Raw genomic sequence first — 23,988 nt, 5'->3', positions numbered from 1 at the left:
TTGAGTCACTCATCTTGATGGACTTTGAAGCCCTCACTGAGTATATTCTGTGTCCTTGTTACCTTCAGTGCTTCTTCCAAGTGGTGATCAAATGAAGGAGTACTGATTCATCACCTGAGGGAGAGCGATAGGTGATCAACAGGAGGTTTCCTTGCCCATGATGCCATGAGACTTCATAGGGTCTGGTGACAACGTTAAGGACTCCCAGAGACACTCCTTCCTGACTGTTAAATCACTGTGCCACCACCCTCTTCTGGGTCTGTCCTACCATTGGGAGGGGACCTACCCAGGGATGATGATGGAGTCTGGGACGTTGGCTGAAATATATGATTTGGTGAGTATGACTATGTCAGGCAGTTGCTTGACTAATCTGCAGGGCAGCTCTCACTTTTGGCGTTAGTCCCCAGATGTTGTCAAGGAGGACTTTACAGGGTCGACTGGGGTAGGTGTGCCTTTGTTGTGTACGAATCGGTGCCTATGTAAATGCCAAGTGATTCGTCTGCCTTTATTCTTATTATAGTTTATGTAACAGTTTTGATACAACCGCAACCGAGTGGCTTGCTAGGCCATTTCAAAAGGCAGTTAAGAGTGAACCACATTGCTAGAATCATATATAGGTCAGACAGCATAAGGACAGGAAATTTATTTCTGCAGAGTAATGAGAATGTGGAACTCACTGCCAAATGGAGTAGCTGTATCAGATAGCATAGATGTATCCATGAAAGAGAATGTAGGGATACATGGGCAGGATGAGTAGAGGTAATGTGGAGCTTAACATGGTGCAGACTTGTTGGGGCAAATGCCCTATTTCTGCACTGTAGATTCTATGCATGTAATTACAAGAGTCTTTATGTCAAATAACATCTGGAAAGGCTTTCATACCCAAACCTACAAGTGATGTATACAACCACTTCAAAAGACTGGTCTTAATCCCCAAGTGCATTGGCACTTAAAATTTAGAATAGTATGCCACAGATAACCAAACTTCTGCACACAATAATCAAGAACTCAAAATCTTTCATGATTTGTTCAGCCCACTCAGGTCTCTCAGTGAAACTATGCCTCATTCTTGCACATTATTCAAGTAGCAATATTCATGTTCTTCCAGTGATCTATGATGGGGGGTAGGGTGGAGTGGGAGGAAGGTGGCGGTGTTAAAAGGTAACCACTAAGCATTAGAAACAAGATCTTGAATGGCTCCAGTAGATTTTCTGTGTAATGGTTCAATGGGCTTATGGCTAATTCAGCACAGGTAATGTGCACTTTAATTTGGGAAAGCCATATGCAGTTTGTTAAAAAATACAATTGCTCCTACTTTTGATTTAAGAAGTCACAATTGATTGCTTATCGTCTCTAAAATGATACTGGCTTGGAATTTGCCGGGTGGCGAAGAACAGCTTTCGCTGTTCGCCTTATGTAGTGTCCAGATACTTTTAGTGGGCTTGTCAGTAGAGATTTCTAGTATCCACACATCTAATCCAATAGGGCACCCTCCATAGGGGATCTGTGACATTTGTGAGCAAGACCAAGTGGCTTCTTTCTGTGCCTTAAACTTTCTCTGATTCTATGACAAGCAGCAGGGAGGCCCCTCAATGCATCAGACTGAAGAATCCTCAGACATACAGATTGCAAAGCAGGAAGTAAAACACAAGAAACATAAAGTCATTGTACAGGAAACAAAAGAAAGATTGTGATAACATAAGAAATCAGAGGAGTAGGCCATTTGGCCCCCCCTAGCCTACTCTACCATTCAATAAGATCATGACTGATGATCTACCTCAGCCACACCTTCCATCATTATCCTCGATATCCAAAAATCTATCGATCTGTGTCTTGAATATACTCAACAACTGAGCATTCACACAGGAATAAAAGACCACAAATGAGAAAAACAGAATATTTTTAAATCCACAACATTAATTTTCTCTTTTCAAGGCCTAAGAGATTGTTCGGTAGTAAGTATCACTTATTATGCCATTAAAAACTCAATTACCCCTAATTGCACAAGCCTTAACTTTTAGTATGAGATTAGTGGGTAATTGTCCTAATTCCCCCAATGACTGATTTCTGTGCAGATTCCATTAGGGCAAACTACAAAAGTGCAACCTGTGGAGGAACAGGGTATCACCAACAGCAACTTCTGGATTTCTGCATTTAATTACGCATGTGCGGATGCCAACAGTTGCTGTCAGTTTTACCCTGTAATAATGGTGAGCACCGCAGCCTTTGCTGTTTAGTTATTGCACCAAGAACATTTACTGCTGTTGGATAAATGGAGAAGCAACGATTTATGATTTTAGCAATTAGCACATACAGCAATTTGATTTAATTCATCAGTACATTTAATTTGTTTTTGTATAGTCATTTTACAATATGAAAAACAATCAGATGAAAATTATACACTAAGTAGGTAGTTGAGGCAGACATTTTGGTCTTCAGGTATTTCAGTTTTTATTCAAACATGAGGAATATCCAGCAAAATACACATTTTAAACAAGAGACAAAAACACATAATTCATTTCATTTGTACACAAATGTTCCAGTTGTTTTAATCTATTGTAGAAATGCGATATAAATTAATAGGCATATTACAACTTGATAACTAAAGTACTTGTCAAACATATGCATGTTGTAGGCTTAAAAATATGCATACTATTTCATGCAGCTGAGCCAGAAGAAACAGCAACCTCTTCATCCATTTAAAGCACATTAAAATTCTTAGTATATTTTGTTTTGTTCAGTTAGATACTACCACCCCAAATGCCCTCCCACCCGCACCCCCCAACACACATGCACACGCTTACAATAAAATTCAAGCATTTCTTTAATCCCGCCAAGATTTTTTGTAGCTCTTTCCACATCAGTTGCAATCTCTGGCAGAGAAAACAAGCAAACTACTTGTATACCATGTATACAAGTCTCTGCCATTCTATAACAGCCACTGAGTGATGTGTAAGAGCCCTCCAAGTTGATACTGCATTTCTAAAGGGACAACTTTTGGAACATGCTCTTCATTTTAAAATTGATCTAGAGGGAGCAGTCATGGGGGCACCCTATCCACTAAATCAAAGTACGAAATGGGTGTTGCTCCACAGGAAAGAAAAAAAAATTGCTGGTTCAGAAGGCCACTTGCAGAGGACTGGAATCAGGTTACCTTTCTGCAGGAAATAAAAACAAAGTGCTGGAAATACTCAGCAGGTCTGGCAGCATCTGTGGAGAGATTTTTTAGTATTTTGCTTTTACCATTCTCCAGGTTTTGAATTGCTACCAAAGAAGTGGAAAAATGGACAACAAATTAGAAGGTAAGTGCTCATTTGGATTTTGTTTTATACCATGTATACAAAAGAGGCAATTTTCCTTGGCTGCATTGCCATCAGGGAGCCTCGTCCAGGCAACAGACACATAAATTACCACTTAAATATCTTACCCCTGTTCTAATTTCAGTAAGTTCTAAAGTTGTGTTTGAAGGTCACTTTTATAGTTGTACATGATATTACAAATATATTTAATTGAATTCCTGAATTACAGTCTTATTCACAGAATCTCAGACAACAGAGATTCTCTTTACCTTATGTAAAAACAATCTTGTTCTGAAAACCAAATTATAAAATCATGGGTAAATTATGCTCAAGTCCTTATTCAAGAAAAATATCCTGCTGAAATACATTGAACCAAAGCTTTCCATTTCATTTACTTGAATATTTTATGCGACAATTGCAGGCCAGTGAAAGACTAGTTCTTTATTTACAGGAACCATCAAGCTGAGCTCTGAAATGAGAGAAAAATAAAAAGAATTCCTCAATAATTGTGACCTACAATACACTTGTATACATCTAAAATACTTATCTACAAGTTCACTGAAACAAGTGGACAACTCTAGCAATTGTTAGAATTAAATTCATTTTATCTACTACTTAAAATGAGGCAATCTGAAACAGTTAATTGAATCATTATTTTCAAAAAATTACCCTGCAGTTTATTGTATGAAAGGTTAATAATGGAGATGTAAATATAACAACTCCAATCAGAAGTATAGCTGGTGGATCCTTAAGTGCTAAGCCACAGACTGGTAAAATGTCTCATTGCCCCTTGACCAAATTCTTCACACTTCCAGTTCCCAATGCTGTGATGAGGCGCTCAATGGGTGAAGCCAGGGAGGAAAAGCAAAAATTTACAGAGCACAGAGAAAAAGACCGGTGGCCTGCTCTTGCATTGCCAAGCAGCTGATTATATATAAACACCGACAGTGAGAGCAAGTGGTCTGCCTCCCTGCTCTTTATGCTAGGTTACAATAATTGACTCAAGGAGATCAACATAACTAAGGGAGAGGTGGAGAGGAAAAAGAAAACTTAGGCGTATACTCCTCTTTTAAATAATTAAAAATTAAGTTTAAAACATGTATATGACACTGTGAAATTCAGGACTTTTATTCGTTGTATTTTGTTTAGCTCTGCCTAGTCCTAGTCCCCAATAAAGCCATTATTCTCTCTCCTCCTGGCTCTTCCCCCTGATACGGCACTCGTCTCCACTCACAAGAACACAAGAAATAGGAGGAGATGACCACATGGCCCATCGAGCCTGCTCCACCATTCAAAATGATCATGGCCGATCTTAGGATTCAACTTCACTTGCCCGCCCGCTCAACGTATCCACCGATTCCCTTAAGTTCATGGGACACAGACTAGAATAAATATTGTGGACAACTGGTTTAGTCATCCAACATTGCGGAGAGCTCATGGAATCTGTGTCACCAAGAGTGAGACCAATCAGCTGCCTCTGCTGCGTCCCTCCCTTCCATCCTCCCTCCTACTAGCGCACTTGGCCAAACTTCCTCTAAAAGATCCCCCCGTCCTAGCCCTGAACTCGCAACTTTCTCCAGTTTATCTCCGCTCATGCCCTCTCTGAGCTCATCTTGTCCACGATACCCACTTCCTGCTCCCCTGATCCTATCCCCACAAACTGCTGACCACCCAACTTCCCTTCTTGGTCCCCATGTTGGCTGATATTATTAATGGTTCTCTTTCAGGTGTTGTCCCTCCTTTTAAATCTTCCATCATCCCTCTCCTCAAAAAAAAAATATGACTCCAATGTCCTTGCAAACTGCCATCCTTTCACCAACTTCCCTTTCCTCTGCAAAGTCCTTGAATGTGTTGTCGCATCTCTAACCTGTTCCCATCTTTCCCAGAACTCCATGTACAAACCCCTCCAAATCAGGTTTCCACCCCTGCCACAGTACCGCAACAGCTCTTATCAAAGTTACAAATGACATCCTATGGGACTTGTGACAAAGGTAAACTTTCCCTCCTCATCCTTCTCAACCTGTCTGCAGCCTTTGACACCGTTGGCCACACTACCTCCTCCAACACCCCTCCACTGTCATCGAGCTGGGTGGGACTGCTCTCACCTGGCTCCATTCTTATCTAATCGAAGCCAAAGAAACACTTGCAATGGCCTCTCTTCCAGCTCCTGCACCACTACCTTTGGTGTCCCCCATGGATCTATCCTTGGCCCCCTCCTATTTCTCATCTACATGCTGCCCCTCGGTGAAGTCATCTGAAAGCACAGCCAGCATTATCCACATAAACACACTTTCCAGCAGTGATTACTGGATAACAATCGGGATCAAGAAGCCTAGATGATTTCACTCCATCCCCAGCTACCAAGACCAGGAGTGCAGAGAACAAGTGTTGCACCCCAACGGAGATCAGTTAACAGCACAAATTGGGGGTGGAGCCTGGCAACTACTTGTCAACATTGTTTAGCACCACTAACTGCAGTAATTCCCATATCACAGGAAAAAAATTAAATATATTTAAAGATAAAACAGTTAGAACTAGTATGCAAAACTTACCTGCAGATCATCCCAGCAATGATACAAACATTACGACACCCATAAATTGAGTGAAAAGGATAAAAGGAGTAAAGAAAGACCACACAGGCCACAGTGCAATGTTAAAGCTGTGAAAAGAAAGTTTAAAATCAGTAATTATTTACAGACATACTGGGTGCTCACTATTTCAAATGTGATTAACACCAGGCTGGTTTCAGGCCTTGAAATATCTGTACAGTATACATACACTTCAGTATGTACTAGCAGGTTGAATTAATTTCAATGTTGCAAATAAGTCAAATTCAATAACAGATCCCATATCCATATAATAAATAGGAGTCAACTTTTATATGTGCAAAAAGCAGTCACAACTAAAACTTGCAACGAGTGAACTACAAATGCTGTTACACAATAACTAGCTCTAACGATATTTGGTTACTTTATGGCATCTTTAGAATTTTCTGACTGTTACCAATATAACTCAATAATGATGCACGTAAAAAAATTTGACTTTTAATTGAGTGACAATACCAGCTGAGCTTTCCTAATTAGGTTCAAATAACGTGATAGAAAAGCCAGTGCAATAAGTATTACCTGAATCACAAGTACATGAACAGGGTTACAAAGAAACTTGCTGTGACCCAAGGCCCATTACCAAATAATACAAATAAAATTAGTTCAAAAAAATTATTTTATACAAATGTTTGAATAGTTTTCACTTCACACTTGGCTAAGAGCATACGGTCAATGATTCAAACCTCTAACAAAGTACAGCTCTTCTTAAAGTCAGAACCAATAGGCTTGCTAGGACTAGCAAACATTTTAACCATAGCTAGTTAACAAAAGTGCAAAGGTCACTCTACATGATTTCCTTGGAAATACCTTGTAATGGAAAGGTGGAAAACAATTGCTCATGTAGAATGAATTTAATTCTTGCCAGGGACATGTACCCGTTAGCTGGTAGCAATGCAGTCTGCCAACCCACGAGCCACTTGGTTTGATGCCATATTGAGGCAAGTTTTATTGCCTCCGTACACACACACATACTTGAATGAATTTGCTGACTTTAAATTTGGCCAATGCAGTGAAGAACTCTTTTTACTAGCACAACATACAACTCTGGCTTTAGACTTACAATCAGGTAAATGTGCCTACACTGAGATTCGATTTTTCGTATTCCTCTTCTTTAGCCTCCTTGTCTCGAGAGACAATGGGTAAGCGCCTGGAGGCAGTCAGTGGTTTGTGAAGCAGCGCCTGGAGTGGCTATAAAGCGCAATTCTAGAGTGACAGACTCTTCCACAGGTGCTGCAGATAAAATTGGTTGACAGGGCTGTTACACAGTTGGCTCTCTCCTTGCGCTTCTGACTTTTTTCCTGCCAATTGCTAAGTCTCTTCGACTTGCCACGCTTTAGCCCCACCTTTATGGTTGCCCGCCAGCTCTGGCGATCGCTGGCAACTGACTCCCACGACTTGAGATCAATGTCACAGGAATTCATGTTGCGTTTGCAGACGTCTTTAAAGCGGAGACAAGGACGGCCGGTGGGTCTGATACCAGTGACAAGCTCGCTGTACAATGTGTTCTTGGGGATCCTACCATCTTCCATGCGGCTCACATGGCCAAGCCATCTCAAGCGCCGCTGGCTTAGTAGGGTGTATATGCTGGGGATGTTGGCCGCCTCGAGGACTTCAGTGTTGGAGATACGGTCCTACCACCTGATGCCAAGGATTCTCCGGAGGCAGCGAAGATGGAATGAATTGAGACGTCGCTCTAGGCTGACGTACGTCGTCCAGGCCTCGCTGCCGTAGAGCAAGGTACTGAGGACACAGGCTTGATGCACATGGACTTTTGTGTTCTGTGTGAGTGCGCCATTTTCCCACACTCTCTTGGCCAGTCTGGACATAGCAGTGGAACCTTTCCCATGCGCTTGTTGATTTCTGCATCGAGAGACAGGTAACTGGTGATAGTTGAGCCTAGGTAGGTGAACTCTTGAACCACTTCCAGAGCGTGGTCATCGATATTTATGGATGGGACATTTCTGAGGTCCTGTCCCATGATGTTCATTTTCTTGAGGCTGATGGTTAGGCCAAATTCGGTGCAGGCAGTCGCAAACCTGTCGATGAGACTCTGCAGACCCTCTTCAGTGTGAGATGTTAATGCAGCATCAGCAAAGAGGAGTTCCCTGATGAGGACTTTCCGTAATTTGGTCTTCGCTCTTAGACGGGCAAGGTTGAACAGCCTGCCACCTGATCTTGTGTGGAGGAAAATTCCTTCTTCTGAAGACTTGAACGCATGAGCGCACAGCAGGGAGAAGAAAATCCCAAACAGTGTAGGTACGAGAACACAGCCCTGTTTCACGCCACTCAGGATAGGAAAGGGGTCTGATGAGGTGCCGCTACGCTGAATTGTGCCTTTCATATTGTCATGGAATGAGGTGATGATACTTAGCAGCTTTGGTGGGCATCCAATCTTTTCTAGTAGTCTGAAGAGACCACGTCTGCTGACAAGGTCAAAGGCTTTGGTGAGATCAATGAAAGCAACGTAGAGGAGCATCTGCTGTTCACGGCATTTCTCCTGTAGCTGTCGAAGGGAGAACAGCATGTCAATGGTGGATCTCTCTGCTCGAAAGCCACACTGTGCCTCAGGGTAGACATGCTCAGCCAGCTTCTGGAGCCTGTTTAAAGCGACTCGAGCGAAGACTTTCCCCACTATGCTGAGCAGGGAGATTCCACGGCAGTTGTTGAAGTCACTGCGGTCACCCTTGTTCTTATAGAGGGTGATGATATTGGCATCGCGCATGTCCTGTGGTACTGCTCCCTCGTCCCAGCACAGGCAAACGTGTGAAGCGGAATGCAGACTGGTTTCAATCTCACATTGAAGAGCTGGAACCTGTCATAGCCGCTAAGCGCATTGCACTGCTGAACTACAAGAAAGCCCCCAGCGAGTTAACATCCGTAGCGCTTAAAGCAGCCAGAAGCACTGCACAAAGAACAGCCAGGCGCTGCGCAAATGACTACTGGCAACACCTATGCAGTCATATTCAGCTGGCCTCTGACACCGGAAATATCAGAGGAATGTATGATGGCATTGAGGGCTTTTGGGCCACCCATCATGAAGATTGCCCCCCTCAAATCTAAATCAGGAGACACAATCACTGACCAATGCAAGCAAATGGACTGCTGGGTGGAACACTACCTCGAACTGTACTCCAGGGAAAATGTTGTCACTGAGACCACCCTCAATGCAGCCCAGTCTCTGCCAGTCATGGATGAGCTGGACGTACAGCCAACAAAATCGGAACTCAGTGATGCCATTGATTCTCTAGCCAGCGGAAAAGCCCCTGCGAAGGACGGCATTACCCCTGAAATCATCAAGAATGCCAAGCCTGCTCTACTTTCAGCACTGTACTGATTTTACGTATTGGAGGGAGACATACAATGGCGTTACCAGGACCACTGCTGCTTTTTGATATACACCAACTTGGACTTAGGGGAACAGGGTACAATTTTGAAATTTGCATATCACATGAAACTTGCAAGTGTAGTAAGCAGTGAGGATGATAGTAATAGATTTCTTGAGGACATTGACGGGCTGGTAGAATGGGTGAATTACTTCTGATTAAAGGCAATAATAACCTTATCGATACTGTTTGATTAATATTCCGTCACAAAAGTGTCATCTTGCTTCAAGTCAGGCTGAAGCCCCACTACAGAACGGAAACACGTAATCTAGGCAGACACTTCAGTGCAATACTAAGGGAGTGCTGCATTGATGTCATTCAGATGCACTATTAAACGGAGGCTTCCTCAGGTAGCAGTAAAAGATCCCATGCCAGTATTTGATGAAAAACAGCGAGTCTCCCATTGATCTAACATTCTGCAGCCCCCTCAGCAGTGACACTAAAAACAGATTAATAAGCCATTCAATGCATTTGTTGTTTTGGGATCTTGCTGTGCACACATTCTTATGCCTGCCTACATGATCATGAATTATTTGAAATTCAATGCAGAAATGTGTGAGGTAATGCATTAAATTTTCATTCTTCATACAAAATGTAAGCCAATGGTACAATTTTAAAGGGGGAGCAAGAACAGAGAGAATTGGGGATATTGTGCACAAATCTTTGAAGGTGGCAGGACAGGTTAACAAAGCAACTAATAAAGCATATAGGCTCCTGGACTTTATAAATAGAGGCATTGAGTACAAAAACCAGGAAGTTATGCTAAATCTATATCAAACACTAGTTCAGCCCCAGTTGGAACATTGTGTTCAATTCTGGGTACCAAACTTTCAAAAGGATGTGAACGCTTTTCGGGAGGGGGGGGGGGGTACAAAAGAAAACTACGAGAATGGTTCCAGGGATGAGGGACTACAGTTATGTGGATAGACTGGAGAAGCAGGGGTTGTTCTCCTTATAGCAGAGAAGGCAAAGAGGAGATTTGAGAGGTGTTTAAAATCATGAAGGGTTTTGACAGAGTAAATACAGAAAACTTTCAAATAATTGAAGGGTCAATAACCAGGGTGCACAAATTTAAGGTGACTGGCAAAAGAACTAGAGGCGAGGTGAGCTAAAACTTTTTTTTTAACACAACGAATGGTTAGGATTTGGAATACCCCACTTGATAGGTGGAAACAGATTCAATAATAGCTTTCCAAAGGGAGCTGGATAAATATTTGAAGGAGAAAAAATTGCAGAGATATGGGGAAACAGCAGAGGAGTGGGACTAACCGGATTCCTCTTCAAAACAGCCGACACAGACCCAATGGACCGAATGGCATCCTTCTGTGCTGTACCAGTCTATGTTCTAACTGGGTAGGTCTAAGCACCACATACCCCAGCTGCAAATCAAGAAAGATAGGATTTGACTCATCAGAACACATGCTCTACTCAGAGTGGTTGTTAATCAGACTGGAGGAAGATATACAGGGGGGTTCCCCAGGGCTGGGTATTAAGATCACTGTTTTTCTTTATATATTTTAATGACCTAGACTTGGGATGGCAGAGGACAATTTCAAAATTTGCAGATGACACAAAACTTGGAAGTATTGTGAACTGTGAGGATAGTGATGGACTTCAAGAGGACATAGGCTGGTGAAATGACACATGGCAGATGAATTTTAAAGCAGAGAAATACAAAGTGATACATTTTGGAAGGAAGAATGAGGAAAGGCAATATAAAATAAAGGGTACAATTCTCAAGAGGATGCAGGAACGGAGACACCTCAGGTATATGTGCAGAAATCGTTGAAGGTGGCAGGACAGGTTGAGAAAGTGGTTAAAAAAGCTTACGGGATCCTGGGCTTTATAAATAGAGGCACAGAATACAAAAGCAAGGAAGATATGATGAACCTTTATAAAACACTAGTTCGGCCTCAACTGGAGTATTGTGTCCAAATCCGGTCACCACACGTAGGAAGGATGTCAAGGATTTAGAAAGGGTGCAGAAAAGATTTAGGAGAAATGGTTCCAGGAATGAGGGAGTTCAGTGACATGGATAGATTGGAGAAGCAGGGTTATTCACCTTACGGCAGAGAAGGTTGAGAGGAGATTTGATAGAGGTGTTCAAAATCAGGAGGGTCTGGATACAGTAGATAGGGAGAAACCATTCCTATTGGCAGAAGGGTTGAGAACTAGAGGACACCAATTTGTGATTTCACAGTGACATGAGGAAGAATACGGTTTTTATTATGCAGCTTATGGTTAGGATCTGGAATGCATTGTCTGAGAGTATGCTGGAGGCAGATTAAATTGTAGCTTTCAAATGGGAATTGGATTGGATAAGCACCTAAAGAGAAAAAAATTGCAGGGCTATGGGGAAATGGAGGGGTGTCGGACCAGCAGTTGCTCTTGCAGAGGGCCAGCATAAATATGATGGGCTGAATGGCCTCTGTGCTGTAACCAATCTATGATTTTATGTCCAGTTATTATGCACCCTCAACTTTTGAATGGTTAGTCTAGCAAATTCACAGGTTTATGCCTGAGAAAGGGACCTGGGTTCGATTCTGGGTACTGCATGTGCAGAGTTTGCAAGTTCTCCCTTGACCCCATGGGTTTTTCCCGGGTGCTCCGGTTTCCTCCCACAGCCAAAGACTTGCAGGTGATAGGTAAATTGGCCATTGTAAATTGCCCCTAGTGTAGGTAGGTGGTAGGGAATATGGGATTACTGTAGGGTTAGTATAAATGGGTGGTTGTTGGTCGGCACAGACTCGGTGGGCCGAAGGGTCTGTTTCAGTGCTTCTCTCTAAATAAATAAATAAAAATAAAGATTTTGAACTTGGGAAGTCAATGGCTAGAGCCAAGTTAATTGGTACATTCATGATTATTTTGCATGTATGTTAAATGAAAAATTTTACTTTTGGGGTTCTATTATGGAAAACATTAGTTTAGTTTAGTTTAGAGATACAGCACTGAAACAGGCCCTTCGACCCACCGAGTCTGTGCCAAACATCAACCATCAACCACCCATTTATACTAATCCTACACTAATCCCATATTCCTACCACATCCCCACCTGTCCCTGTATTTCCCTACCACCTACCTATACTAGGGGCAATTTATAATGGCCAATTTACCTACCAACCTGCAAGTCTTTTTGGCTTGTGGGAGGAAACCGGAACACCCGGAGAAAACCCACGCAGACACAGGGAGAACTTGCAAACTCCACACAGGCAGTACCCAGAATTGAACCCGGGTCGCTGGAGCTGTGAGGCTGCGGTGCTAACCACTGCGCCACTGTGCCGCCCATTAGTAATTTTTATTAGAGAATAATTTTAGTAGAAAGTGATTTGGTAGTATTTTTGGGTGGAATGTGTTTGGGGTAAGCTGCAACTTGCAACCAAGATTTTACACAATAGGATTGCTGAGTAACAAATGAAAAAATAACCAACTAGAAGGAAAGGTAAACACAACAGACTAATGAAGATGGAGCAAATTAACAGAAGGACACACTATATCTGGCAAACAAGAAATTTTATTGTAAAGGTTGAAACTATTACAGTCTAAACAATTTAAAATAGTTAATTCAAATTAAAACTTTAGAAAAATTGTTTTATTTTAATTGCTTAATTTGAATTAGATTAATATTTTGAGCAAACAATTGAACTGGATTACTGTATTACTATAACAATCAGCTGTGTCTCAATACCAGTGTCCTTTTAGAAATAAATTACAAAAAATTAACTTTACCACTCTCTTATGCAGATGCTGATTTATACAAGGGATGACAAAATTTCTACTCACTGATCTACAATATACCAGCTGCAATTAACATGGGCTTGAACCAAGATCATCTGGGTTCTTTTACAACTTTTGATCTAAGGTGCACTTGGTTCTTTTAGAAGTTTTAACTGACAAAATTAACCTCAAATATCGATTATGGAAACATGCTAAGTTATAGACAGACTGAACAGAAGGTGGTTTAGTATTTTATAATTCAGTGTTACTGAGTGAATTAAGGACAATAAGCAATCTAAACTGTACAGGTAAAATATATATGAAACTAATAATGTATATGTCAACTTTCATAAATATCCAAGATACATCCAGGTCGTAAAAACTATGATATATTTAAGACAAGTCATTATATGCATTTCATATAAAATATATGTAGAACTGAGCATTAGGTTATTTTAGATAACTTAAGAAACTGGTTCATTAAATTTGTTCTCTAAAATGCAGATTGGATGAAAACGTCACAATCCAACTTCAGTCTACACAATAACTATTACATAAATGTTCGCTAGCATTTAGACCCCATTCATTGACAAAAATCACAAAATTGATACCTGATGTAGACAGTACCATGATTATTAGATAAGAAAATAAGAATCTGATATGCAAAATCTCTTAGGATACACTGTAAAACAGGAAAAGTAGCCAAACTATGGCTTACAAGGTAAATCAGAGATAGCATTAGATCCAAGGAAGAGGCATATAAATTTGCCAGGAAAAACAACAGACCTGAGGATTGGGAGCAGTTTAGAATTCAGCAAAGGGGGACCAAGGGATTGATTAAGAAGGGGAAAATGGAGTACGAGAGCAAGCTTGCAGGGAACATAAAAAGTGACTGTAAAAGTTTCAAGAGGTATGTGAAGAGAAAAAGATTGGTGAAGACAAATGTAGGTCCCTTACGGTCAGAAACAGGGGAATTTATTATGGGGAACAAAGAAATGGCTGACCAACTAAATGCATACTTTGGTTCTGTCTTCACAAAGGAGGACACAAATATCATACCAGAAATGTTGGGAACACAGGGCTTAGAGAGAGAGAGGAACTGAAGGAAATCAGTATTAGTAGAGAAATGGTGTTGGGGAAATTGATGGGATTGAAGGCCGGTAAATCCCCAGGGCCCAATAATCTACATCCCAGACTACTTAAGGAAGTGACCCTAGAAATAGTGGATGCATTGGTGGTCATCTTCCAAGATTCTATAGACTCTGGAACAGTTCCTACAGATTGGAGGGTAGCTAATGTAACCTCACTATTTAAAAAGGGAGGTAGAGAGAAAGCAGGGAATTATCAACCAGTTAGCTTGACGTCAGTAGTGGGGAAAATTCTAGAGTCCATTATCAAAGATTTTATAGCACAGCACTTAGAGAACAGTGGTAGAATCGGGCAGAGTCGGCATGGATTTATGAAAGGTAAATCATGCTTGACAAATCTACTAGAATTCTTCGAGGATGTAACTAGTAGAGTTGATGTGGGGGAGCCAGTGGATGTGGTTTATTTGGACTTTCAGAAGGCTTTCGACAAAGTCCCACTTAAGAGATCAGCGTGTAAAATTAAAGCGTATGGGATTGGGGGTAGTGTATTGCGATGGATAGAAAATTGGTTGGCGGACAGGAAACAAAGAGTAGGGATAAATGGGTCTTTTTTTGAATGGCAAGCAGTGACTAGTGGGGTACCGCAGGCATCGGTGCTAGGACCCCAGCTATTCACAATATACATTAATGATTTAGATGAGGGAACTAAATGTAATATCTCCAAATTTGCAGATGACACAAAACTGGGTGGGAGGGCGAGTTGTGAGGAGGATGCAGAGAGGCTTCAGGGTGATTTGGACAAGTTGAGTGAGTGGGCTAATGCATGGCAGATGCAGTATAATGTGGATAAATGTGAGGTTATCCACTTTGGTAGCAAAAACAGGAAGGCAGATTATCTGAACGGCTATAAACTGAGAGAGCACAGTGGCGCAGTGGTTAGCACCGCAGCCTCACAGCTCCAGCGACCCGGGTTCAATTCCGGGTACTGCCTGTGTGGAGTTTGTAAGTTCTCCTTGTGTCTGCGTGGGTTTCCTCCGGGTGCTCCGGTTTCCTCCCACACGCCAAAGACTTGCAGGTTGATAGGTAAATTGGCCATTAGCAATTGCCCCTAGTATAGGTAGGTGGTAGGGAAATATAGGGACAGGTGGGGATGTGGTAAGAATATGGAATTAGTGTAGGATTAGTATAAATGGGTGGTTGATGGTCGGCACAGACTCGGTGGGCTGAAGGGCCTGTTTCAGTGCTGTATCTCTAAACTAAACTAAAAGAGGGGAATATGCAGCAAGACCTGGGTGTTCTCGTACACCAGTCGCTGAAGGTAAGCATGCAGGTCCAACAGGCGGTAAAAAATGCAAATGGTATGTTGGCCTTCATAGCGAGAGGATTAGAGTCCAGCAGCAGGAATGTCTTGCTGCAATTATACAGGGCCTTGGTGAGGTCACACCGGGAATATTGTGTGCAGTTTTGGTCTCGTTATCTGAGGAAGGATGTTCTTGCTATGGGAGTGCAGCGAAGGTTTACCAGACTGATTCCTGGGATGGTGGGACTGACGTATGAGGAGAGATTGAGTCGGTTAGGATTATATTTGCTGGAGTTCAGAAGAGTGAGGGGAGAATCTCATAGAAACCTATAAAATTCTAACAGGACTTGACAGGGTGGATGCAGGAAGGATGTTCCCGATGGTGGGGGAGTCCAGAACCAGGGGTCATAGACTAAGGATATGGGGTAAACCTTTCAGGACTGAGATGAGGAGAAATTTCTTCACCCAGAGAGAATGGTGAGCCTGTGGACTTCGCTACCACAGAAAGTAGTTGAGGCCAAAACATTGTATATTTTCAAGGAGGAGTTAGATATAGCTCTTGGGTCTAAAGGGATCAAAGGGTATGGGGTGAAAGCGGGAACAGGTTACTGAGATGGATGAACAGCCATGATCAAAATGAATGGCGGAGCAGGCTCGAAGGGCCGAATGACCTACTCCTGCTCCTATTTTCTATGTTTCTATGTAGATCTATAATTATTCTCATGAGATCACAGGAGGGGTGAGGAACATACAACCTACAAACCATTTAAAATACTGGTGTGATGATCAGAACTCCAAAGAAAAAAGCACATTCATGCCTTTCAACCCCTTTCTTTCCCTTCTCCCTTTGCCAAAAAGGTTGGAGCACTTTGATGAAAGAGGGTTTAAAAATCTATTTGATAGATATTCCTATTTTTCTTTCATTTTTTCCTAATGGAGATGATTTTTAAGATCTCTGACAACACTCTGCAAGCAGCTTCAAGATGCCGATCTGCCAGATTCCCTCAAGAACTCCTCCCTAATACTCTGGTAGAGTTGTTCTCTGAAAAGAACCAACGATCCAAAAACCAGCATAAAAATAGAATTTTTTTGCAATTTTTTATGGGGCATGGATGTTTTACGTTAAAAGTACTCATCTACCCTTCCCCCACCCCCCCTTTATTAACTGAAGTAAACAGAATAAAAACATTAAAAACAAAGTAGTTGCACAATAAAATGCGTATTATTCGGAAATTCTTCAGGAAATACAAATTAAAGAGATTTTAAATTCATTCACATTTTGCTATTAGTTTCTAAGTCGGGTCTTACACTACAAAAATAATTTTTGAATAGCTGACATTCTACTTTAGAAACTGCAAAATGATATTTCCCTTCCCATTTTACAAGAAACTACCTCGAAGAATAATTAAAAAGGTAGCCATGAACCCTGAAGCAAAGGTAAACAGAGTTTTGCAAAATATAGATTTAAAAGCAATTATGGTAGCTTCAAAGATCAATTGCCAATTTAATATTTTAACTTGAAGATTCTACATGTTCACTCTAGATCACTGAATTAGAACTTTTTACATTGTGATCAGTTTAAAGCAGTGGTCCATAATTTATATTATACAATTAAGGTAAAAAAAAATTGCAATTACTTTGCACCTTAGTGCACCTTCAGGGCATTCCACAACCAATAAATTACTTTCAAGTGCATTCACGATTATGTAGGCAGGCAGAAGAATTTGTGCACAGCAATATTCCACAAATAGCAAATAGGATGAATGGCCAATTAATCTATTTTTAGTGTCACAGTTGGTGGTAGTGGGGGGGGGGAATATTAAGGACAATGGGAGAACTTGCTGTTCTTCAAATTCTGGCATACGAGCTTTTATTTCTATTTGAAGGAACCTCAGTTTAATATTACATCTGAATGACATCAACAATGTGGCTCTCCCTCAGTATTGCAGTGAAGTGTCTGCTTAGATCACGTTTCAGTTCTGCAACGAGGCTTCAACAAGACTTGGAAGGCAATTGTCACCCCTAAACTAAAATGACACTTAAGGAGAGAGAATATTAATCAAACAGTATAGATAAGGTTATTATATTTGTCTTTAATCATCAGTAATTCATTCAATTATCCCACTAAGATTAAATCAAAATGACACAAAACTAGGTGGGAATGTGGATTGTGGGGAAGATGCAAACTGGCTTCAAGGGGATTTGGACAGACTTAGTGAGCGGGCAAGAACATGGCAGATGGAATATAATGTGGAAAAATGTGAGGTTATCCACTTTGGTAAGAGGAACAGATGTGCAGAGTATTTCTTAAATGGCAATAGATTAGAAAGTGTAGATTCACAAAGGGACCTGGGTGTCCTCATCAAAAAGCCACTGAAAGCTAACATGTAGATGCAGCAAGCAATTAGGAAGGCTAATAGTCTGTTAGCCTTTATTGCAAGAGGATTTGAGTACAGGAATAGTGAAGTCTTGCTTCAATTGTATAGAATTTTGGTTAGACTGTACCTGGAGTACTCTGTGCAGTTTTGGACCCCTTGCCTTAGGAAGGATATTATTGCCATAGAGGGAGTGCAACCAAGGTTCACCAGACCAGAGTTTTGAAAAATGAGGGGTGATCTCATTGAAACCTACGAAATAATTAAAGGGATAGACAGGGTAGATGCATCAACGATGTTTCCCCTGGTTGGGGAGTCTAGAACCAGGGGACACAATTTCAAAATAAGGGGGACAGAAATTAGGAGAAATTTCTTGACTCAGAGGGTTGTGAATCTTTGGAATTCTCTACCCCAGAGGGCTGTGGAAGGTCAGTCATTGAGTATGTTTAAAGCATAGATTGACAGATTTCATAGTCATAGAGTCATAGAGTCATACAGCACAGAAACAGGCCCTTCAGCCCATCATGTCTGTGCTGGCTATCAAGCACCTATCTATTCTAATCTCATTTTCCAGCACTTGGCCCATGGCCTTGTATGCTATGGCATTTCAAGTGCTCATCTAAATACTTCTTAAATGTTGTGATGGTTCCTGCCTCCACCACCTCTTCAGGCAGTGTATTCCAGATTCCAACCGCCCTCTGGTGAAACAATTTTTCCTCAAATCCTCTCTAAACTCCCTACCCCTTACCTTAAATCTATGCCTCCTGGTTATTGACCCCTCCGTTAAAAACAAATGACATAAAGGGATATGAGGACAGTGTGGGAAAAAGGCACTGAAGTGGATGATCAGCCATGATCATATTGAATGGCAGGGGAAGCTCGATGGGCTGAATGGCCTACTCCTGCTCCTATGTTCCTAAAATTCCATTGCATTACTTCCCAGTATAAAACTAGATCCGAACAGCATGTTTAAGATTTGCATTTAGTGCCAGCACATTGCAACAACTCAGTTTATTTATGCAAATGTTTATTTATTGCAAGCAGAAATCCAAGTTAAAAATCAGCAGACTGATTTTAGGATAGTCACTGTAAAAACTTACCATACTGCTGCAGCAATGAAAGAAGCTGTAGCTGAAGGAACCAGGGTAGGGTTATACTGTTCATATTCTCTGATCCCTTTGTACCATTCCAGGTAGAATATGCAGTAGATGGCAATCAGCAAGCTAATTATCAGTAGCGAGGTGCCTAAAAGGAACCATCGACTGATTTAGAGAGAGAAAAAAGGATTACTGACAAGAAACAGACCGGAATAGAATAAGCACAGTTTCAGTATTGTTGGAGACACACATCCTGGAAAGAGGAGCAATACATGGCTAGTAATACCATATGATAAATATTTATGTAACAAGCAGGATATGAAAATTAGAATTTCTATACAAGGAAAACCTCCTGGCATCTCCCCACCTGCCCCATGTTCAGAACCACTTTCCCACAAATTAACTGCCTGTTGGGAGCGTAAAAGGTATGCTTACTCATCAGTAAATATGGATAGTCAGAAGCTTTTTCCCAGGGTGGAAGAGTCAGTTACTAGGGGACATAGGTTTAAGGTGCAAGGGGCAAAGTTTAGAGGGGATGTGCGAGGCAAGTTCTTTACACAGAGGGTGGTGAGCGCCTGGAACTTGCTGCCGGGGGAGGTGGTGGAAGCAGGTACGATAGCGACGTTTAAGAGGCATCTTGACAAATACATGAATGGGATGGGAATAGAGGGATACGGTCCCCGGAAGTGCAGAAGGTTTTAGTTTAGAAGGCATCAAGATCGGCGCAGGCTTGGAGGGCCAAATGGCCTGTTTCTGTGCTGTACTGTTCTTTGTTCTAAATAGCAGCTATACCTAATATTCTTCATAAAAACACTTAAGCACCTGCCATACATGTCATTCCTGTAAGGTGGTGATGCCCCTTCTGAAGGGCAATTAGGGATGGGCAATAAATGCTGTCCTAACCAGCGACGTCCATATCCCATGAACGAATAAAAAAATGTTTTCTGTCTTAAAGATGTCACACAATTGGTACAATTTTATAGTTTGTATATTACTAAGGTAGCAAAAAAAAAAATCACAAAATACTTTCTGAAGATTTACGTAGCTACCATTTATTATTTCAGTAACTGAAATGTCCAAGATTTAAATTAAAATAAATCACATCACACAGTAACAATTACATTAATCCATTAAATTCTCCTTTCTCTCTTTAATCCCTTCAAAGTTTTTACTTGAAGCCCTCTACCTGTCTTAAAAAGTTGGGCTTTGTTGAGTATGTTATCCACAACAGCGAGTTTTCAACGCGTACTCCGACCATATGCAGGTTATAGAATTTCTCGGCCTACTAACTGTGCATCTAACAGAGTTGAAAGATTTGAGAATTTGCCCTTTTCCAAGATACTTTGAAAAACATTTGAACTTTCAACGCCATCATTTTACAAGTGATAAATTCATGCAAAGACTTTCCAGTTGTGAAGTGGGAACATATGGGTGGTGAAGGCCTGATGGTATGGAAAGTGCCCAAATTCTCACATAGGTGTCAGACCTGCTCAAGCAGATATTGCCAGATTGTAGCAACATCTCATGTCACTCAACCTGCCCCCAGCATTCACCCACAATGCCACAAACCTACTGCGAAGACCTCAAGAATGCCCTCTACAATGCCACTGGGCAAAAAGAAAAATCCTACATTTTGAAGCTTCAAAATAAAGAGATACCAAATGTAAAAGATATTTACCCTTCTATTCGGTAGTCTGTTTTAAGTGTGGAAAAAAATTCAATGTAATACGTCACTGCGATAGAAGATAAAATCCAGAATACAGAGTGCATATTAAATCGAGGAAGTGGTTTTTCCTCCTCCTTTTCCTCATCTTCTAAATCTGCTCAAGAAACAAAGGAAATTATTAAAACCGCCCAATACTAGCACAGAAGATAAGCAAACAACCGAAATACAGCAAAGCCTGATGAGGTCTAAATGCAGCTTTCGTGTATCTGAAGACAGTCCGATAGCCTGCTGAATGGAACTAGTTCAAACTGTAAAATAAATTAAATCATAGAAATAAACAAGATAACCATTAATCTTACAGTGTACACTTTTTGTCCCATCCCCACACAATACAAAATGGGGGAGGGGGGAAGGAGCGAGCGGCAGGGGAGAGCCGGGGGGGGGGGGGGGGGGGGGGGGGCCAGATGGGCCGGGGGGCGAGGAGGGCCGGCGAATGGAGGGGGGGGGTCGAGGGGACGGCGGGGGGGGGGGGGGGCGAGGGGACGGCGGGGGGGGGGCGAGGGGACGGCGGGGGGGGGGGCGAGGGGACGGCAGGGGGGGGGGGCGAGGGGACGGCAGGGGGGGGGGGCGAGGGGACGGCAGGGGGGGGGGGCGAGGGGACGGCAGGGGGGGGGGGGCGAGGGGACGGCAGGGGGGGGGGGCGAGGGGACGGCAGGGGGGGGGGGCGAGGGGACGGCAGGGGGGGGGGGCGAGGGGACGGCAGGGGGGGGGGGCGAGGGGACGGCAGGGGGGGGGGCGAGGGGACGGCAGGGGGGGGGGGCGAGGGGACGGCAGGGGGGGGGGGCGAGGGGACGGCAGGGGGGGGGGGCGAGGGGACGGCAGGGGGGGGGGGCGAGGGGACGGCAGGGGGGGGGGGCGAGGGGACGGCAGGGGGGGGGGGCGAGGGGACGGCAGGGGGGGGGGGCGAGGGGACGGCAGGGGGGGGGGGCGAGGGGACGGCAGGGGGGGGGGGCGAGGGGACGGCAGGGGGGGGGGGCGAGGGGACGGCAGGGGGGGGGGGCGAGGGGACGGCAGGGGGGGGGGGCGAGGGGACGGCAGGGGGGGGGGGGCGAGGGGACGGCAGGGGGGGGGGGGCGAGGGGACGGCAGGGGGGGGGGGCGAGGGGACGGCAGGGGGGGGGGGCGAGGGGACGGCAGGGGGGGGGCGAGGGGACGGCAGGGGGGGGGGGCGAGGGGACGGCAGGGGGGGGGGGGCGAGGGGACGGCAGGGGGGGGGGGCGAGGGGACGGCAGGGGGGGGGGGCGAGGGGACGGCAGGGGGGGGGGGCGAGGGGACGGCAGGGGGGGGGGGGCGAGGGGACGGCGGGGAGGGGGGCGAGGGGACGGCGGGGGGGGGGCGAGGGGACGGCGGGGGGGGGGCGAGGGGACGGCGGGGGGGGGCGAGGGGACGGCGGGGGGGGGGCGAGGGGACGGCAGGGGGGGGGGGCGAGGGGACGGCAGGGGGGGGGGGGCGAGGGGACGGCAGGGGGGGGGGGCGAGGGGACGGCAGGGGGGGGGGCGAGGAGACGGCAGGGGGGGGGGGCGAGGGGACGGCAGGGGGGGGGGGCGAGGGGACGGCAGGGGGGGGGGGCGAGGGGACGGCAGGGGGGGGGGGGGCGAGGGGACGGCAGGGGGGGGGGGGGCGAGGGGACGGCAGGGGGGGGGGGCGAGGGGACGGCAGGGGGGGGGGGGCGAGGGGACGGCAGGGGGGGGGGGGCGAGGGGACGGCAGGGGGGGGGGGCGAGGGGACGGCAGGGGGGGGGGGCGAGGGGACGGCAGGGGGGGGGGGCGAGGGGACGGCAGGGGGGGGGGGCGAGGGGACGGCAGGGGGGGGGGGCGAGGGGACGGCAGGGGGGGGGGGCGAGGGGACGGCAGGGGGGGGGGGCGAGGGGACGGCAGGGGGGGGGGGGCGAGGGGACGGCAGGGGGGGGGGGGCGAGGGGACGGCAGGGGGGGGGCGAGGGGACGGGCGAGGGGACGGCGGGGGGGGGGGCGAGGGGACGGCAGGGGGGGGGCGAGGGGACGGCGGGGGGGGGGCGAGGGGACGGCGGGGGGGGGGCGAGGGGACGGCGGGGGGGGGGCGAGGGGACGGCAGGGGGGGGGCGAGGGGACGGCAGGGGGGGGGCGAGGGGACGGCGGGGGGGGGGCGAGGGGACGGCGGGGGGGGGCGAGGGGACGGCGGGGGGGGGCGAGGGGACGGCGGGGGGGGGCGCGAGGGGACGGCGGGGGGGGGGCGAGGGGACGGCGGGGGGGGGGGGCGAGGGGACGGCGGGGGGGGGGCGAGGGGACGGCGGGGGGGGGCGAGGGGACGGCGGGGGGGGGGGGCGAGGGGACGGCGGGGGGGGGGGGCGAGGGGACGGCGGGGGGGGGGGGCGAGGGGACGGCGGGGGGGGGGGGGCGAGGGGACGGCAGGGGGGGGGCGAGGGGACGGCGGGGGGGGGGGCGAGGGGACGGCGGGGGGGGGGCGCGAGGGGACGGCGGGGGGGGGGGCGAGGGGACGGCGGGGGGGGGGGGGCGAGGGGACGGCGGGGGGGGGGGGCGAGGGGACGGCGGGGGGGGGGGGGGCGAGGGGACGGCGGGGGGGGGGGGGCGAGGGGACGGCGGGGGGGGGGGCGAGGGGACGGCGGGGGGGGGGGGCGAGGGGACGGCGGGGGGGGGGGGCGAGGGGACGGCGGGGGGGGGGCGAGGGGACGGCGGGGGGGGGGGCGAGGGGACGGCAGGGGGGCAGAGGACGCGCGGTGGTGTCTGACATGGTTGTGCGCGGTAAGGGGGAGTCAAATCCAGGCCGCCTCTCACCTCCTTTCCCCGGCCGCACGGTTTCCTTTGGAAATGACTGCTGCCGAAACTGGCTCCGGAACCGAAGCAGCTGCTCCGCCTCAGCGGCCATCTTTACATCCAAACAGACACGTCACCGCGCAAACACCAGCTGACATCCCCAACGGTGGAACAAACGTCACCACAGCCCAGTCCACCCGACGTATAAATCACCACAGCCCAGTCCACCCGACGTATAAATCACCACAGCCCAGTCCACCCGACGTATAAATCACCACAGCCCAGTCCACCCGACGTATAATTCTCCACAGCCCAGTCCACCCGGCGTATAATTCACCGCAGCCCAGTCCACCCGACGTATAAATCACCACAGCCCAGTCCACCCGACGTATAAATCACCACAGCCCAGTCCACCCGACGTATAATTCTCCACAGCCCAGTCCACCCGGCGTATAATTCACCGCAGCCCAGTCCACCCGGCGTATAATTCACCGCAGCCCAGTCCGCCCGGCGTATAATTCACCACAGCCCAGTCCACCCGGCGTATAATTCACCACAGCCCAGTCCACCCGGCGTATAATTCACCACAGCCCAGTCCACCCGGCGTATAATTCACCGCAGCCCAGTCCACCCGGCGTATAATTCACCG

General features: G+C 46.4%; 1 protein-coding gene across 3 annotated transcripts; it reads right to left on the bottom strand.

Annotated features, from left to right (window-relative positions):
• Window positions 1-2,336: 2,336 nt before the first annotated feature.
• Window positions 2,337-23,495, bottom strand: tmem128 (transmembrane protein 128). Of its 3 annotated transcripts, none has more exons than XM_068040322.1 (5): window positions 23,361-23,493; window positions 20,541-20,682; window positions 18,866-19,027; window positions 5,852-5,958; window positions 2,337-3,768 (listed from the first exon to the last, which is right to left on the bottom strand). In XM_068040322.1, exons 1-4 carry the CDS (start codon window positions 23,449-23,451, stop codon window positions 5,859-5,861), a joined length of 495 nt encoding a protein of 164 aa, XP_067896423.1. In that variant the 5' UTR covers window positions 23,452-23,493; the 3' UTR covers window positions 2,337-3,768; window positions 5,852-5,858. The 3 variants fall into 3 exon arrangements, 2 of the variants coding, with proteins under 2 accessions (XP_067896423.1, XP_067896429.1); XR_010975794.1 differs by lacking the exon at window positions 2,337-3,768 and adding an exon at window positions 10,558-10,667 and having other exon boundaries at window positions 5,882-5,958; window positions 23,361-23,495; XM_068040328.1 differs by lacking the exons at window positions 2,337-3,768; window positions 5,852-5,958 and adding an exon at window positions 16,763-17,428 and having other exon boundaries at window positions 23,361-23,494.
• Window positions 23,496-23,988: the final 493 nt, after the last annotated feature.

Source organism: Heterodontus francisci, chromosome 1 (assembly GCF_036365525.1).
Source record: "Heterodontus francisci isolate sHetFra1 chromosome 1, sHetFra1.hap1, whole genome shotgun sequence".
NCBI lineage: Eukaryota > Metazoa > Chordata > Chondrichthyes > Heterodontiformes > Heterodontidae > Heterodontus > Heterodontus francisci.
This window is presented reverse-complemented; position numbering and strand designations above follow the sequence as displayed.

What these genes read in the sequence shown, in the direction of transcription:
- tmem128 (XM_068040322.1), bottom strand. Translation starts at nt 23,451, where the DNA reads ATGGCCGCTGAGGCGGAGCAGCTGCTTCGGTTCCGGAGCCAGTTTCGG. An exon ending in CGTGCGGCCGGGGAAAGGAG is followed by an intron (nt 20,683 to 23,360) that starts GTGAGAGGCGGC and finishes TTTCTTGAGCAG; the next exon opens with ATTTAGAAGATGAGGAAAAG. An exon ending in ACAGACTACCGAATAGAAGG is followed by an intron (nt 19,028 to 20,540) that starts GTAAATATCTTT and finishes TCTCTAAATCAG; the next exon opens with TCGATGGTTCCTTTTAGGCA.